The sequence below is a fragment of the Gobio gobio genome (genome assembly GCF_949357685.1).
Source record: "Gobio gobio genome assembly, chromosome: 5".
NCBI classification, from domain to species: Eukaryota; Metazoa; Chordata; class Actinopteri; order Cypriniformes; family Gobionidae; genus Gobio; species Gobio gobio.
The window spans coordinates 21,913,716-21,928,564 of NC_137101.1; the positions used below are offsets into that span (position 1 = coordinate 21,913,716).

At 37.6% G+C, this 14,849-nt stretch overlaps 1 protein-coding gene across 1 annotated transcript in view; it reads left to right on the top strand.

The window, feature by feature from the left end:
* Positions 1-14,849, top strand: part of nav3 (neuron navigator 3) — a 170,504-nt gene that overhangs the window by 134,657 nt on the left and 20,998 nt on the right. The window contains exons 16-27 of the mRNA XM_079817471.1: positions 1,983-2,417; positions 2,608-2,649; positions 3,794-3,945; positions 4,042-4,230; positions 4,405-4,457; positions 5,709-5,729; positions 6,085-6,108; positions 6,666-6,689; positions 6,913-6,990; positions 11,748-11,831; positions 12,714-12,825; positions 13,515-13,639. Of these exons, the coding sequence (XP_079673597.1) occupies positions 1,983-2,417; positions 2,608-2,649; positions 3,794-3,945; positions 4,042-4,230; positions 4,405-4,457; positions 5,709-5,729; positions 6,085-6,108; positions 6,666-6,689; positions 6,913-6,990; positions 11,748-11,831; positions 12,714-12,825; positions 13,515-13,639 (1,339 nt within the window). The remainder of the gene's footprint in view (positions 1-1,982; positions 2,418-2,607; positions 2,650-3,793; positions 3,946-4,041; positions 4,231-4,404; positions 4,458-5,708; positions 5,730-6,084; positions 6,109-6,665; positions 6,690-6,912; positions 6,991-11,747; positions 11,832-12,713; positions 12,826-13,514; positions 13,640-14,849) is intronic.

Here is a 14,849-nt window from a genome sequence, read left to right on the forward strand (position 1 = left end):
AGGCTGTGATGCACTGCTGATTTGATCCACCAGTGAGTTTAGCCTTACCTCAGAGATCCAGAAAATTTTGTGACGGAATACGGAGCTCATTGTTTTAGTCAAAGCCATAGCCATCAGTCTCACTCTTGAATTTCCCCCAACCACCATTAGACGACCAGAAATCTTGTCAGCAGCCCACAAATGCTCTGATGAATAGAGAAAAATGTAATCTAAATCAGTGGTGATCGCTTCAGAACCAGATTTCACAATGAACATCAAGGGATGACCCATGTAGTAGCAAAAAAAAAAAAACTGACATAGGCAAACAAGCTGTATAGGAAAATTGTCAGTTTGGGTTCATAAATATCTCTTGAATTCTGATGGTTTCAAGCAAGCAGTGATATACCCTTTTCCACCATCTGGCTTAACGGTTCTAAAGGTGATGATACACTGGCAACTTTTTTTTTCATTGACGGCAACATTGCCCAGCTACATTACTTAAAAAGTTGCCCCATGTATCATCACCTTAAGAATAGTAAGGAACGATTCCAGTTGTTTTACACTTAATCCTGGTATGGCACGGCACAATTATAAACCGGAATTCCCGTCCTGGTAGAATGACATCTGGTGTAATGACATCGCAACTCAGGATTGGTCACTTATACTGTATTAACTGTATACCAGTTTCTCTATAGCCTTTTTTTTTCGAGTAACTTAAACACGGTGAATAATCCATCCTACCGTTGCACTGGGACACATCATCAGTGATGTATCCTGGGTTCATCTGGTGTTTTGGTTCTAAATTAATTATAAAATTTAAATAAATATCCAATCATCCTCCATAACGTGGTCACTATTTACATCTCATATTGTCTGTAAACTCTTGCGTTATCAAGGCAACGACTGACATGTTTGTATTACATTCCAAAGAGTTCCGTTATCAGCCATATTCGTAGCATTTATGAAACCATAATTGTACCTGCTGTCCCGGATCAGTTAAGCAAAGAACGGTTTGGCCCAACGGTGGAAAAACGGCTTATGTCTGTCCTCTGCAGTATGCAAAATTTGTATGTTTAATGTAGTCTCTGGCTCATATTTTCTTTTACTACTTGTCAGTTTGTTCATTGTTTTGAGGTCTTGTTATGAATAAATCATTTGGTTAGCATTTGATACCTAAGAAACAGCTGTTTTTGTGCTAGAACACTGTAAACTATATGGACACAACCTTCACATCAATAACAAAAGATGTGGGAAGCCTTTAAAAAGTTAAGACTGTTTAATTTGCACAGTTATACGGTTAGTTTATTTTTTTTATTTTATGCATTTAGCATTTAGTCTCCCTGTTGTCTGTGACTTTACTGTCTAAATCTCATAACAGCCTGCAACCCATTTTTCAGAATCTAAATCACATTGCAGCTTTAGCAGTCTGTCTTAGCATCTCTCTCTCACATCAGAGGACAGTTGCACGCAAGTTGGATTAGGGTCAGATTGCCACCTGGTGGTTCTGGAGTGTAAGTGCATATATAGAAACAGGGAGGGAGCATGATTTGCCATTCTCAGACTCAATTCAGCGCTGATTAAAGCAGACGGAGGGAGCGTATTTCCAGCACACTGATCTCTGTATTATTAGGTTTGTCCATTTAAAAACATGTTTACATGGTACGCTGCTCTGCTCCATGAAGCCAATGTGTAATAGCTGGATTTGCTTGCCTCAGGCTGTTATTGCTGGAGCCATACAGTGATAACCATGGGCAGATCCACCACTGAAAGCATATTTGATTACTTGCAAGGAGTAGAAGCTGACCAATTCAATTATGCTGGCAACTGTGTGATGACTCTTTGTTTTTAATGAGATTGCATGGTTATATTTACATTCATAGGGCTTCTTTCATGAAAGAACTAATTTTGTATAAACTGTTTTTGAAATCAACTCAATTCATTGCGACAATTTACATAAGAAAGGTTTTACGAACAATTTATTGTCTTGTTTCCGCTTTGCCCAGGTTGTTTGGCAGTAAGAATAGCAGTAAACCCAGCTCCCCTGGCACCCCTGACTCTGGTAAATGTCCATCGGCACTGGGCAGTCCTCATGGCACACTGGCGCGGCAGGCCAGCCTGGATTCACCCTCCTCGGGAACAGGTAGTCTGGGCAGCATGGGTGGGCAAAGCGGAGGCAGCAGCCCGCTGTACGGCAAAACGCCTGACCTGGGCACTGACTCTCCGGCCTCTAGTCCGGCTTCAGGCCTCTCTCTGCCCTCCAATGCCCGGCCTTGGCCTCCGAACCTCAGCAGTTCCTCTGCAGGCAGTAAAGACACACTGAGCTGCCACAGTATGACCAGTTTACACACAAGCTCAGAGTCCATAGACCTATCGCTCCCACATCACCATGGGCCAAAGGTCACCCGCACGGGCAGTGTCAAGTCCACCCTGTCTGAGGGGTAAGTGCAGATATACATATGGTATTAATTAAATGACAAGATGAGAATGCATTGCTTTATAAAAGGTATATTACCTGATATGTTAAATGAAATAATAGAGCATTAGTTTGTTGTTGAAATCTGTTTGTCGTGATATGATCAAACTGCCTGTTTGCCGTAGATAACTCTTATTTTTCTTCTGTTTTAATAGCATGCCTCTTGACAGAAACACTCTCCCCAAAAAGGGATTAAGGTACTAATATAACCACCATCGTAATCGTCCTCATAAATGTTTATATTGTCACCACCAAGTAACTAGCATTAATATTCTCATCAACTGCAGCTTTTGAATTTGTGTCACTTACCCTGTACATGTATACATTTATGTATTAGTGCTGTTTGCTAAAGCAAGCATCACTATTTTTACTCATACTTAGTGATTGAAAACCTCTAACCCTAAATACTAAACCTTGGCACATTATCCTATACAATTTGTGCCACAGACATGAATGATACCTCAAATCGTCCTTTTTTCTTGCACTACCATTTTTTATGGTTAAAATGAATTCATATTTTTATTCAGCAAGGACGCATTAAACTTATCAATCAGCAAATCATCATATTATAATGATTTGTGAAGGATCATGTGACACTGAAGACTGGAGTAATGATGCTGAAAATTCAGCTCTGCCAATTACATTCTAAAATATTTCAAGACAGAACACTGTTATTTTAAAATGCACTGATATTTTTCAGGACTAATGTTTTACTGTATTTTAGACTCGTAGTGTTGGCAAAATGTTTTACATATTCACATTGGCTGTTATTTATGCTTTTCAGCTAGAGACAACCACAGAAACTGCAACATAATGCTCTTAAGAGGCAATTAAATATTCACAGAGAAAAGCGCAGCATTTAAATGAAATCAGTCTGTTGTGCCCAAACCACTTTTAAAGAACCATCAATCTGCAGTCATGATGAAAGATAAACTGCGGAAATGCGTGACATTCTATTTACAGTTAAATCGCAATGTGAGCAAATCATTTAGGTCACAATATGGTATTTTAATTCTAAAAGCTCAGGTCAGCAGTGGTGTGTACTTTGAAGATAGTCCAGTCAGGAAGATCCACATGATCTCCATTAGTTTTATGGACACTGTCATTGACGCATACTAAGTCTGCCCACTGCCTAAAGCTATTACTGCAGAACAATGGATGTGAGACTGCGTGGGCAGTTATTATCATAGATTGTTGTTGTATAAATCATCACAGCCGGAGATTTAGTGCTTTTAGTTTAATAAACTCAATCATTCGAACACTTGCATTCAGTTTCCTAAAACATTTTGGGAATATATTACCTTATGGAATGGATAAAACAGTCTATATGCCCCCAATCAGGTACCCTCCATCCTCCAGACAGACATCACACGAGGAAGGAAAGGAATGGTTGCGTTCTCACTCCACTGGAGGTCTACAGGACACAGGAAGTCCACTTTCACCACCGGGTACAACCAGCACCAACGCTGGCAAATACCACTACTCAAACCTGCGTATGTAAACATATATCATATCTGATTTGCACCGACATTTTCTGGATTTCTCATTACACCATAACATTTTGTGACATCCTGACATTTGTGTTGCAGTGAGTCCCACCAGTATGTCACAGTTTAATCTTCCAAGCACCAGTATGAGCCGCTCCAACAGTATTCCAGCGCAGGACTCGTTTGAGCTGTACGGGGAGGGACACACTTTGGGCGGCAGTGCCACCTCATTGGAGGAACGGCCACGCGGGATGAGCCGGTCCGGCTCTTTCCGAGACAGCACAGATGAAGGTTAGCATTGCAGTTACTTCCTTTAGCAGAATCAATTTATGTATTTACATCAGTACCAATTCTAAGTAAGCATGTAACTGTATTTATGCATGTCTGTTAGAAAAGTTTTGGTTTCCTTTAGCATTAAAAACAAAGAAATATTTTTACCATTTGGTTGTTCTGTTCTGTCTACAGTTCATGGTTCTTCTCTGTCTTTGGTCTCGAGCACATCATCTTTGTATTCTGCGGTGAGTGATGCTATAGTCTTCTTACAAACAGTTGTGATTGTCAGTCAGATTTCAGTTTTGCAAAAGAAATAGCAAGTCTTGCACTCCGTATTGTTTTTCTTTGTTCAAAACGTTTTACACAAATAAATCAATACTACTTTTCATATATATATATATATATATTGGGTAAAGCAGGGCTAAAGGCACAGGCTTTATTTTGATTTTATTTATCTCGAAACCATTAGATGATACAAAAACTCACAGCAGCAGTTTTCTAAACATCTGTGTTTCACTATGAGAAAGTTGGCTGATCCGTGATGCGATCACATCAAAGCAAAGTCGATTCTACAACAACGCAAAGTCAATTCTGCGCCAAGTTGATCTATAAGTTATAGATTACTGTAGAAAATGCAAATAGTTCAAATTACCAAATATATTTTATGTCAAAGCTCTTGTTAATAATTTATATTTTATATAGTTTTTCAGTAACTAAATATAAATAAACCAACATTTTTGAGTTTTTACAGAAACTACAGTTTGGGGGTTTAACTCTTCCAGGTGAATAAATTAAGTATTTGTCCTACTGTATTGTAAAGTAAAATAATATACGTATTGTTATAAGTGCACCAGAACAATGCATAGAACTTTAAAATATACAAAATTTTGTGATGGGAGACCATGTTCCCGAGACCCCCCTAGAGGAACCAAAAATATAATATTTGTTCTGCAATCATACACAATGGGGGTTCCTTTAGCCCTTTATGGTGTTCCTTTAGCCCTGTTGTACCCTATGATTCTTTTTGAGTTTAGTTTTTTATTTTATATTATTTATATTTATTACATTTTTCGTTTATTTTTTTTTATTTTTAATATTTGATATGTTTATATTTATTGTTCTTTTTTCCATTTTAGAGCTGGGTTTCCTTTCAAAATATAAGAGATACCCATTATATTACTTGCTTGAGTTTCGCTTTCTGTATTAAAAGTCATTTTAGATAATAGTAAATTCATTAGTATTAACTGCTAGTCTCTGGATAACCGTAACATCATACATGCTGTTTCCATTTGCCTGAGCTTGACAAACTAATAACTTGAAAGAGTAATTTCACTGAGAAGTCATCAAAGTTGAATACTTAACCTCCACTGTTCACCAAGGCTATAAATGAAGACTAATGACGAGATTTAGAGAGGTAGTTGACCCATTTCAGAGGCTCATGGTGGCTCAGTATTGTGACTTTGCCACTATTTGAACACACATTTTCTCACTTTCAGGTGCTGGCCTTTTTAGACAAGGTAATAATTTGTCATACAGAAAAGCCTGCTTGTATTCACCTTCATATTTTTTAATAAATGCAAACCCTAACAGTCTAACGTTTTGCTTCAAATCAGCTGCTACTAACGGGTAACCATAAATCTGATCCAAATGGCAAAATTCTGATAATTGGATATTTTGTATGGCTTTGTGATTTACCTTTAAGTGTTTGCAAAAAGCTGGTGTGGATTTTGGCTTCTTAATTCTTTCTTCTTATTGGATCTAATAGGAAACACTGATTGTAGATTGTAATGAATGCAAAAAATACTGTTGGGATGCTGGAAATATTCTATTTGGGTAATTTTTGTGTCCTTTAACTGTTGTTTTCTCCCACAGACGGAGGAGAAGGCCCACTCTGAGGTAAGAATATCTTGTTTCCTAGTTATAGTTACATATTTTGGTCATATGTAAAAGCAAAAAAAGGTCAAACAATGATACACTTTCACAAATTCCAAAATTGTTGAATCCAAACCAATACGTTTACCAACAACACAAATATTTAAAGAATGAAAATGTAACGCTATGTTGCATTATTTTATGAGAGACTCTTATGGTATCAATATCTATATTTCACTTTTACTCACTGGCTCACAAACAGTCATGGACAAACATCTTTAACATACACATCCATAATTTCCCAGGTTCACTTTGATTTGGCTCCTGTTCGTTTGCTCACTGATTTTCCTTTGATTTCACTTTCTTTTGTGTTTGTGTGCCATTAATATTCTCTCTCCTCTTGTCATATTTGTCCAAGACTGCAGACCGTTATATATGCTGTGTCATGTAACACTTAACATGTAACGAACACCTAAACTTTTCCTGTAACTACTTGAATGTATTCCTGTTTCATCGTTATACCTGCATTTTGTACGAACATGCAACATAGAGTTAATTGTACTTTTCTTTTCTCAATCAAGGGCCAAACAGTCCAAAATACGACGGTAATTTCCCATTTTACATACACTTTCTTCTAGTATAATACAAGAGAAAGCACTGAAAAATACTTCAAAGTCTTACATACCAGAGTGCTTACCTGAGGCCACTGATTGATATCTAGGTTCTTTTGTTACTGTTAAGCAAAGAAAATGAAAGCAGTTTATTCTCCATTGCTTGGGTGCACAGCTCATTGAGGTTTGTAATGAGAAACCACTTCTTTTCCTACAGCAAATCAGAAAACTGCGAAGAGAGCTGGACGCTTCTCAGGAGAAAGTGGCAACCCTGACCTCTCAGCTGGCGGCCAACGTGAGTTAGATGCTAAAACAAAGAAAGGCATCAAAATACATCTCATAGTGTTTTACATTTAGAACACATAATAATGTCCGTGCTGCAGTAAAATTATAAGTAATCCCAAGGTCCAAGAAGATTTTATAATCTGTATTTTGAAATAATATAACACAACACAACACAACATAACATAATTATTTTATCATATTAAAGTTATATAAAATATATGGGGAATTTGCATTGTCATCCTTTGAGTTGCGCATTGAAAGCATCTCAAAATCCCAGATTCGGAGGTATTCTGAGGAGAAGTTTTAGTTTGTGTCCCTGCATTGTCAAACTAGGGCACACTGTTTCACAGTGTCACATTAGATTTCCATGTTAAGGTACTGCAGAAAGAGAGCAGAGTTTGGACCAGGCTGAGCTCTATTCACTTCCTTGTCTCAGGAGTGATGAGGGCAGGTGTGATGAAGGGCTTTGCTCTTTGACAGTTTAGTGAAAAGTGTGACAGAGCATGAGACAGTTCCTGTCTCTTCACTCGACCTCCTCTGTGATTTGTGTTTGACAGGATTCGTGTATTGGAGAACGCCTGCAAACTAAATCTATTCAAGTCGTACAATAGTCGAGTGGATTGAAATGTCTGCTCTCCAGTCAGATGTTTTTAAACTTCTCAGTGTCAGAACAACTTTTGAATGTCTGTGTTCAGTATTCAGGGATACAAGAGAGCATCTGAATTCTGATGCTCCATAACAACATAAGAAAATTATGAATTAACCACACAGAAACTATATCGTATGTAGATTAAATATGTAATTCCTAAAAAATGTCCTGATATCTGGACCCAAAATGTATTTGGACACTTACAACACATGTCTGAATGCTATTGCATTAGTAATCAAACCAGTATCACAATGTCAAACCAAGTGGCATTTTTAAAATTAGCACAAGCATTTTCAAGCAAGACATCTGTCTGAGTTTACAATTACAATTAAAATGTCCATAATTTGCATTTAAGTGTATATTAAGGGCCAGATTTACTAACAGCTTGTGCCAGCGCAAACCCTTAAAAAACTTCTGTCAGTATTTACTAAAGACACGCAGTGAAAAATTAGTGCTGAAAAGGCATGGGCAGGGTTCTTTTTGCGGCTGACCTTATTAAATATGCTTTTGTAGGAGTTTCCCTTTGAGACGCAAAATGTATGGCAGGAGAGTATTTAAATGAATCACACAAGGTGACTTAATAAGGTTTGCGCCAGTCAATTTACTGGTGTTTGTGCCATTATTTTCCACCCCAAAAAAGCACATCTTAAACCAGACTTTATTTGGAAGATTGCGTTGGTCATTATGGAAATGATCCGGGTGCATCTGTGTTCTTTAATTTGCACGTTGTCAGTAGATCAGAACTTTCCACTCCCATCAACGCTTTTTTGGAATCACACTAGTTTGCCCTGTTTAGGAAATCTGGCCCCAAGTATCCTAAAATTAGGGTATGAACCCTCAAAGTTTCTCTTGTTTTTCCATCCAAAACTTCCCGCCCACCCATTGGGTAATCCCTCAGCTTCATGTGCATTTGTATTAGAGAGTCTGTGTAGTTTTGTATTACGGTGTGAGAGAGCTTAAGGATGGCTGTGGCCAACAGGGGTACTAATTTAGCTAATTCACTGTTTTGGCCACAGCTGAACCATTATCCAGGTAAAGAAAGGTCAAAGAGACGAGACCATTTTGCTCAGATATTGTCATTGCAGCAGCAAAACATCTGGATTTCATCACAACCACACCAGGTAGGATGATAACACGAGATGTAGCTTTATATATGTGGTTGCTTTATGTTGCTTAAACAGCTAATATTCTGGCTTTCATTTGTATGCATATCATAGTAAAATAATTTTAATGTCCAATAATAGGTGAGAGTTTGGTGGGATTCATGTGTCAGGCACCTTTGTGTACGGTTTGAGGAAATGCTGGAAATGTTTCTGGTGTGCTTGACTGGGCTGAGGGACTCAGTGTGGACAGATTGTTGAAGGAATATAAATGGATGGACAAACAGGTCAGGGCAGGGCATGTCGTAAAAGTGTGTTTATAGAGGCACTCTCCCATTAGAGTCACTCAAGCATTTGGCATTGTGCCTCTCAGTATTCGCTTGGCTTCACTTCCTGGCAGGCATTTTAAATAGTATACATCAGGAACCCTTTGAATACACCTCTATTATAAAGCACAGTAATATTTAACTTTAGATATTTAAATGTTAGAATATTAATGCACAGCTTTGTTTATGACTTTTATTTAAATTCTTAATTTAATTTAAGAATTTATTTCTAATTATAGGCGTATAGCTTATCTACCTTTTCTGGCTAAGGTCCTCGAACAGGTTGTTGTTGTTGGTCAGTTACAAAATATATGTCCACAAATAATCTATTAGAACCGTTTCATTTACTGTAGATCAGGACATAGCACTAAGACCGCTCTTGTCTGGGTCACGAATGACTTTCTCAATTTTGCTGAGATGGGTGTTTGTAGCATTTTAGTTTTGTTAGACATTAGTGCTGCTTTTGACAAAGTATGCCATACTTCTTGAAAGGATGTGTTGGTGGTTAGGCATCTCTGGTGTTGTGTTTGAGTGGTTTAAATCTTATTTCACTTATCGTTTCCAGTATGTATATTTGGGGGGAAATAAATCAGAACCAACATTAATTCATTAGGGTGTCCCTCAGGGGTCTGTGTTAGGGCCCATTCTGTTTTGTTTAGACGGAATAAAAGCGTGGATGCAAGAAAACGTACCTAATGAGTCAAAAACTGAAATGCTGTTTGTTGGTATGTCAACGACTGCATAAACTTAATTTCAATTTGTTAACTGATTGCAATTCAGTATATCCATTGCTTCAAATGTGCAACCTTGGTGTTTTTTTTTTTTTAATGTTCAGCCATATCAAAATGGTCAACATTTCCAGACTTCCTTGCCTGATGGGGAAAGGCTTATTCATGCCTTTATTATGTCTAGGCTTGATTATTGTACTGCACTTTATTCTGGTCTACCTGATAAATTATTATGGAACTGCAATGTATTCAGAATTCAGCCACCCAGGTACTCACTCATACAACTTTTCACCAGCATATTTCCCCTGTACTTTATAAATTACAATGGCTTCCCATACAGGCACACATTGATTTTAAAACTTTGATTTTAACATATAAAGCTTTTCATGGGACAGACCCTGCGTGCTTTGTAACCTTGTCACTCCTTATGCACCAACTATGTTCTGTTTCTTGTACTGTTCAGCAGCCCTTATTTAATTTTAAAGACTATGGGGACTATTCTCTGTTTCAGCTCCACAGTAATGAAATGCCCCAACACTGTTGTTATTGTTTTAAGAAGTCTATAAAGACTCATCTTTTCAAACTGTATTACCGTTTTTTATTATTATTACTCTGTTATAGCACTTTGAGTTTGAGAAAAGCACATAAATAAAATTTTATACAAAATATTTTATTTTTTAGTTTTACTTTATTTTACTTTTATTTTATTATTTCTAAGTTTATGCCAGCTCTGACTATTGTATTTATTGTTAGCTTAGTCAGTTTTGTTTTGTTTTGTTTTGTCTGACCATCAGATGTTATACTTTGATACTTTTGTTGATACTTTCATTGTGTGAATGTATATATCCAAGTTCTTGCATTCACTGACACCAGAAGTCTTTTGAGTGTAGCTGAGGTCAGGAGAGACGGCTCTTCCACCAAAGCCCTGGGCCATATATTCAGACAAGCTTTAGACATTGTGTTTCCTTTGAACTCCTTCTCAGTAGCTTAAACCTGAAACATGCTTTGAAAAGCCCTTGGCAACTGTTGAGGAGTTCCCAGTACTGTTCAGCTTGCCTGTGCAGTATAGATCAGAGTTACCCAGGAGGAATCCTCCAGAGGCTCAGACTGGGTGGATACAAATATATATGATAGTTTTCCCTGCTCACATGCCCAGAGTGTGCTGTACGTTTTTATACACGGAAGGATAAACTTAATTGATCTGAAAATCTATACTGTGGGTCTCACCGTGTACTTGTATTTGTTTTACACCCACTGCATTCATACCATTGGCTTCATCGGTTTGTGATGCCGAAGGCAAAGCAGGCTATGTGAGGTGTTTGCTATGTTTAGAATGAAAAACAAGCGTCAGGAAGGACGCATTCATTTGATCGAAAGTGACAGCAAAGACGTTGTTTAATGTCACAAAAGATTTCTATTTCAAATAAATTCTGTTCTTTTGAACATTCTATTCATCAAAGAATACTAAAAAAGGTATAATGGTTTACCCCAAAATATTAAGCTGCACAACAGTTTTCAGCATTGATAATAATAATAATAAATGTTTCGTGAGCAGAAAATCAGCATATTAGAATGATTTCTGATCATGTGACACTGAAGACTGGAGTAACAATGCTGAAAATGTAGTTTTGCCACATACGAATAAATTACATTTCAAAATATATTACAATAGAAAACTGAATTTTAATAAATAATACTGTTTTACCATATGTTTGATCAAATTAATGCAACCTTGATGAGCATAAAATAAGTCTTACATTAAACATTAACAAATCTTATCGATCCCCCAAACTTTTGAAGCATGACTATTATTTCTCCATGTGACTACCTCTTGATGTTCAGCAGTTGAACTTTGATAACCTTGAACCCAGAGAAGTTTAATTTTGCAATTCTTTCTCAATTATCCTACGGATTTGGTATCTTATTAGGACCCTGTGTTGAAATCTGTGTGTGTGTTTTGACAGGCACACCTGGTGGCGGCGTTTGAGAAGAGTCTGACGAACATGACCTGTCGCCTGCAGAGTCTAACAATGACAGCGGAGCAAAAGGTAGGAAAGGACCTACACACACAAATGTCAACAATAAATTAAATATTTTAATGTTTTCATTGTTTGTTGAGATTTAATAGCGCATATTCTACCAATTAAGAGATATTTGGACTGTTTGTTTGGACTTAGCAGTCTGAGCAGTTCCACCCATCAACAAAACCCTCCAATCATCATGTAAATGTAACCTTCAGGTTAAAATGTGAAACTGCTCCCTTAATTTGCACAAAGCACCCTCATCGACTTAATGAGTTCCTGCCTCTGTTAATCCCTCTTGAATAAACCATCAGAGATTACAAAGGGACATCTTTGTTAAAGCGACCCGACTTTCAATTATAGCCGAAACCCTATCGCAAACGAGAGAATCCTGAGCTCTGGATCTACAGAGAGACTGTGTTGTGATGGAATAGGCGGATGCAACACATGCTCGGTTCCTCGGATCAGCGGGGCGCTTATCTCCACATGTGCTTTTTTGGCAGGAAACATCTGATAGAGGAATAAGACAGCTGGTGGTACGAGAGGGAGTTTGCGTTTTGCCTACAAAAGAGTTTGTGTAGGGTAAAAAAAAAAGGAAAAAAAAAGTGCCATGTGGCTCACTTCCTGTCTAGTGATTCTGAAGTAATGCTGATTTGATATTTTAATTAGCAGTGTTTGCTAGCATCACAATTATTATTGTGCATATTTAAGGTTTGGGATTTAAACAAACCTCTAACCATAAGTATTCAACTTTGGTGCGCAACTCGCCCTGCACCAACAGGGCGACTTTAACAGACATTAATTATAATCATGTGGCTTGTTAGGGGGAGGCTTCTTTTGCTTTTAATTTTCTAAATGATCAGGGGAATTCGGTTGTGTTTAGATTCAATGTAACTGTGTGTGTTGTAGGAGTCCGAGCTGGCAGAGTTGAGAGAGACCATTGAAGCATTGAAAACTCAGAACACAGATGCTCAGACGGCCATTCAAGTGGCCCTCAACGGCCCTGATCACATTCATAAAGGTGATGCTTGTGTAGCTACTTCAAAATCTGTCATAACTTTCTGTTTCACAAGGAATATTTCAGGTTCAAGTTAAGGTGCAGTCACATTTGCCGTCATTTGGCAAATTTTCACACCTAAAATCCAGTCATTTTAGTAAGAATCAAAAGATTACAAAATATTTCCCCATGCAGATTTCACACTGGTATCAAGTTGGTCACGCGGAAAATTCATTGTGTTGACTATCAGAACACTACTCGGTTTGAAACTACTTCATTTTCGCTAATGTGACCGCACCTTTAAACTCAATTGACAGCACTTGTTGGTATAATCAGTTACCGAAAAAAATTATTTCAACATGCCCCTTCTTTTCTTTTTCTTTTTCTTTTTTTAACATTATTTAATTGTGAAAAAATCACTTATTAACATTTTATATGTAAAGTTATATGCCATTTTACTTCGTTCCCATGACAGCATTAAACCTAAAGCCCTAAAACAACCATAAAAATGACAATGTATAACTATTAACTATTCAGCTCAAATAATACACAGATCACAGAATAAATGTAAGTGCTTTTGAAAAATTGTAAGCTTCCCTTTTCCACTTTTAAAATTGGCCCAATTCACTTTCATTGTAAGTTCCACTGTAACTCACAAATGTTTGTGCATTGACCATGTGTGTGTGTGTGTGTGTGTGTGTGTGTTTGTGTAGCAGACCTGAGGATCCGTCGACAGCACTCGTCTGAAAGTATGTCCAGTATTAACAGTGCAGCCAGCCATTCCAGTATGGGTAGCGCTAAAGACTCAGATGACAAGAAGAAGAAGAAGAAAAGCTGGGTGAGTCATTGCACAAGGTTTTATTATTACACCACAAGGCTTGTCCATGTTTAGAATGATGACTACAACTGTGATGAAAGAGCACAGCATTTAAAAAAAGTTAGAGTAAAGAGTAATTGTGAACAAATATAAAAAAATATATGAATCACTGCATTAGATAACAAAATATCAAACTAAGTGACGACTGCAGTCAATGTTTAAAGAGCGTATTGAGCCGAGAGCCATCTATTAATACTTTTTACATATACTGTTTTTGAAACCTTGACTAATATTGTAAGAGGAAAGAAAACTGTCTTTATCATATCATATTTTTATTTAGTCATCATTCTAGCAGTGGCATCCTGTCTGACTCTAACAAGATCACAAACATTTCTGTCATTTCACCCCTTTCCGGCTGTCTCGCCCTCTTTCACGCCCTCTCTCACACTTTCTCTGTCTTTCACGTTCTCACTACACCACCAGGGAAAGGATAGAGGACACAAGGTGACTATAACAAACCCTCAAACTCTCCTGCATGCCCATATGGAGGATATGACATGCTCGTCCCATTTTTCCCCTCAGTGGCCCTTTAAACCCCTAAACTTCCTCACCTTTCAGTTCTTACCCTTTAAAAAACAAATCTTTATATCTCCTTTGAGGAATGCACTACTTAAGAACGTCTTCTCGCTCAGGTTGCAGTCATTACCAGTGATATATTTATGATATTAAGATGCAATTGTGCATGTTTTACTCCTAGTCAGCTGTTCCAATTCACTCTAAGCTATTTCACAGATTTATTATCTCCTAACACTAGCAGGCTGTCGTTTATTCTCATTTAGGTTGTGCATTAAGTCAAGGGCACTTGAGATAAACAGCTGTTTGAAAAATAACATTGGCATTGTGTGCAACAGTTATGGCTACTTTTCCTCGAGCTGCACTGGACTCTTGTAATGAGAGCAGAGCTCAAACCGTGCTCATAAATACCAATCCCCTCTTTATTTATGCACCTATTAATTATTCATCAGCATAATTTGAGGCAGTGTGGTCTCTGGATTCAGACAGTCTGGAAATGCTGCTCAAAGGTGAAACACAGTGAGAAAGCGAACTAAAAAGAAAGCGAGTGAGAGACGAAAGTTGCAAAATAATACATTCATAGCAGGGCTCGACAATAAGTATGCATTGTGAGGAAGACTTTGCGAGACAGTTTAGTTTTGCCTTCTAAATATAAATT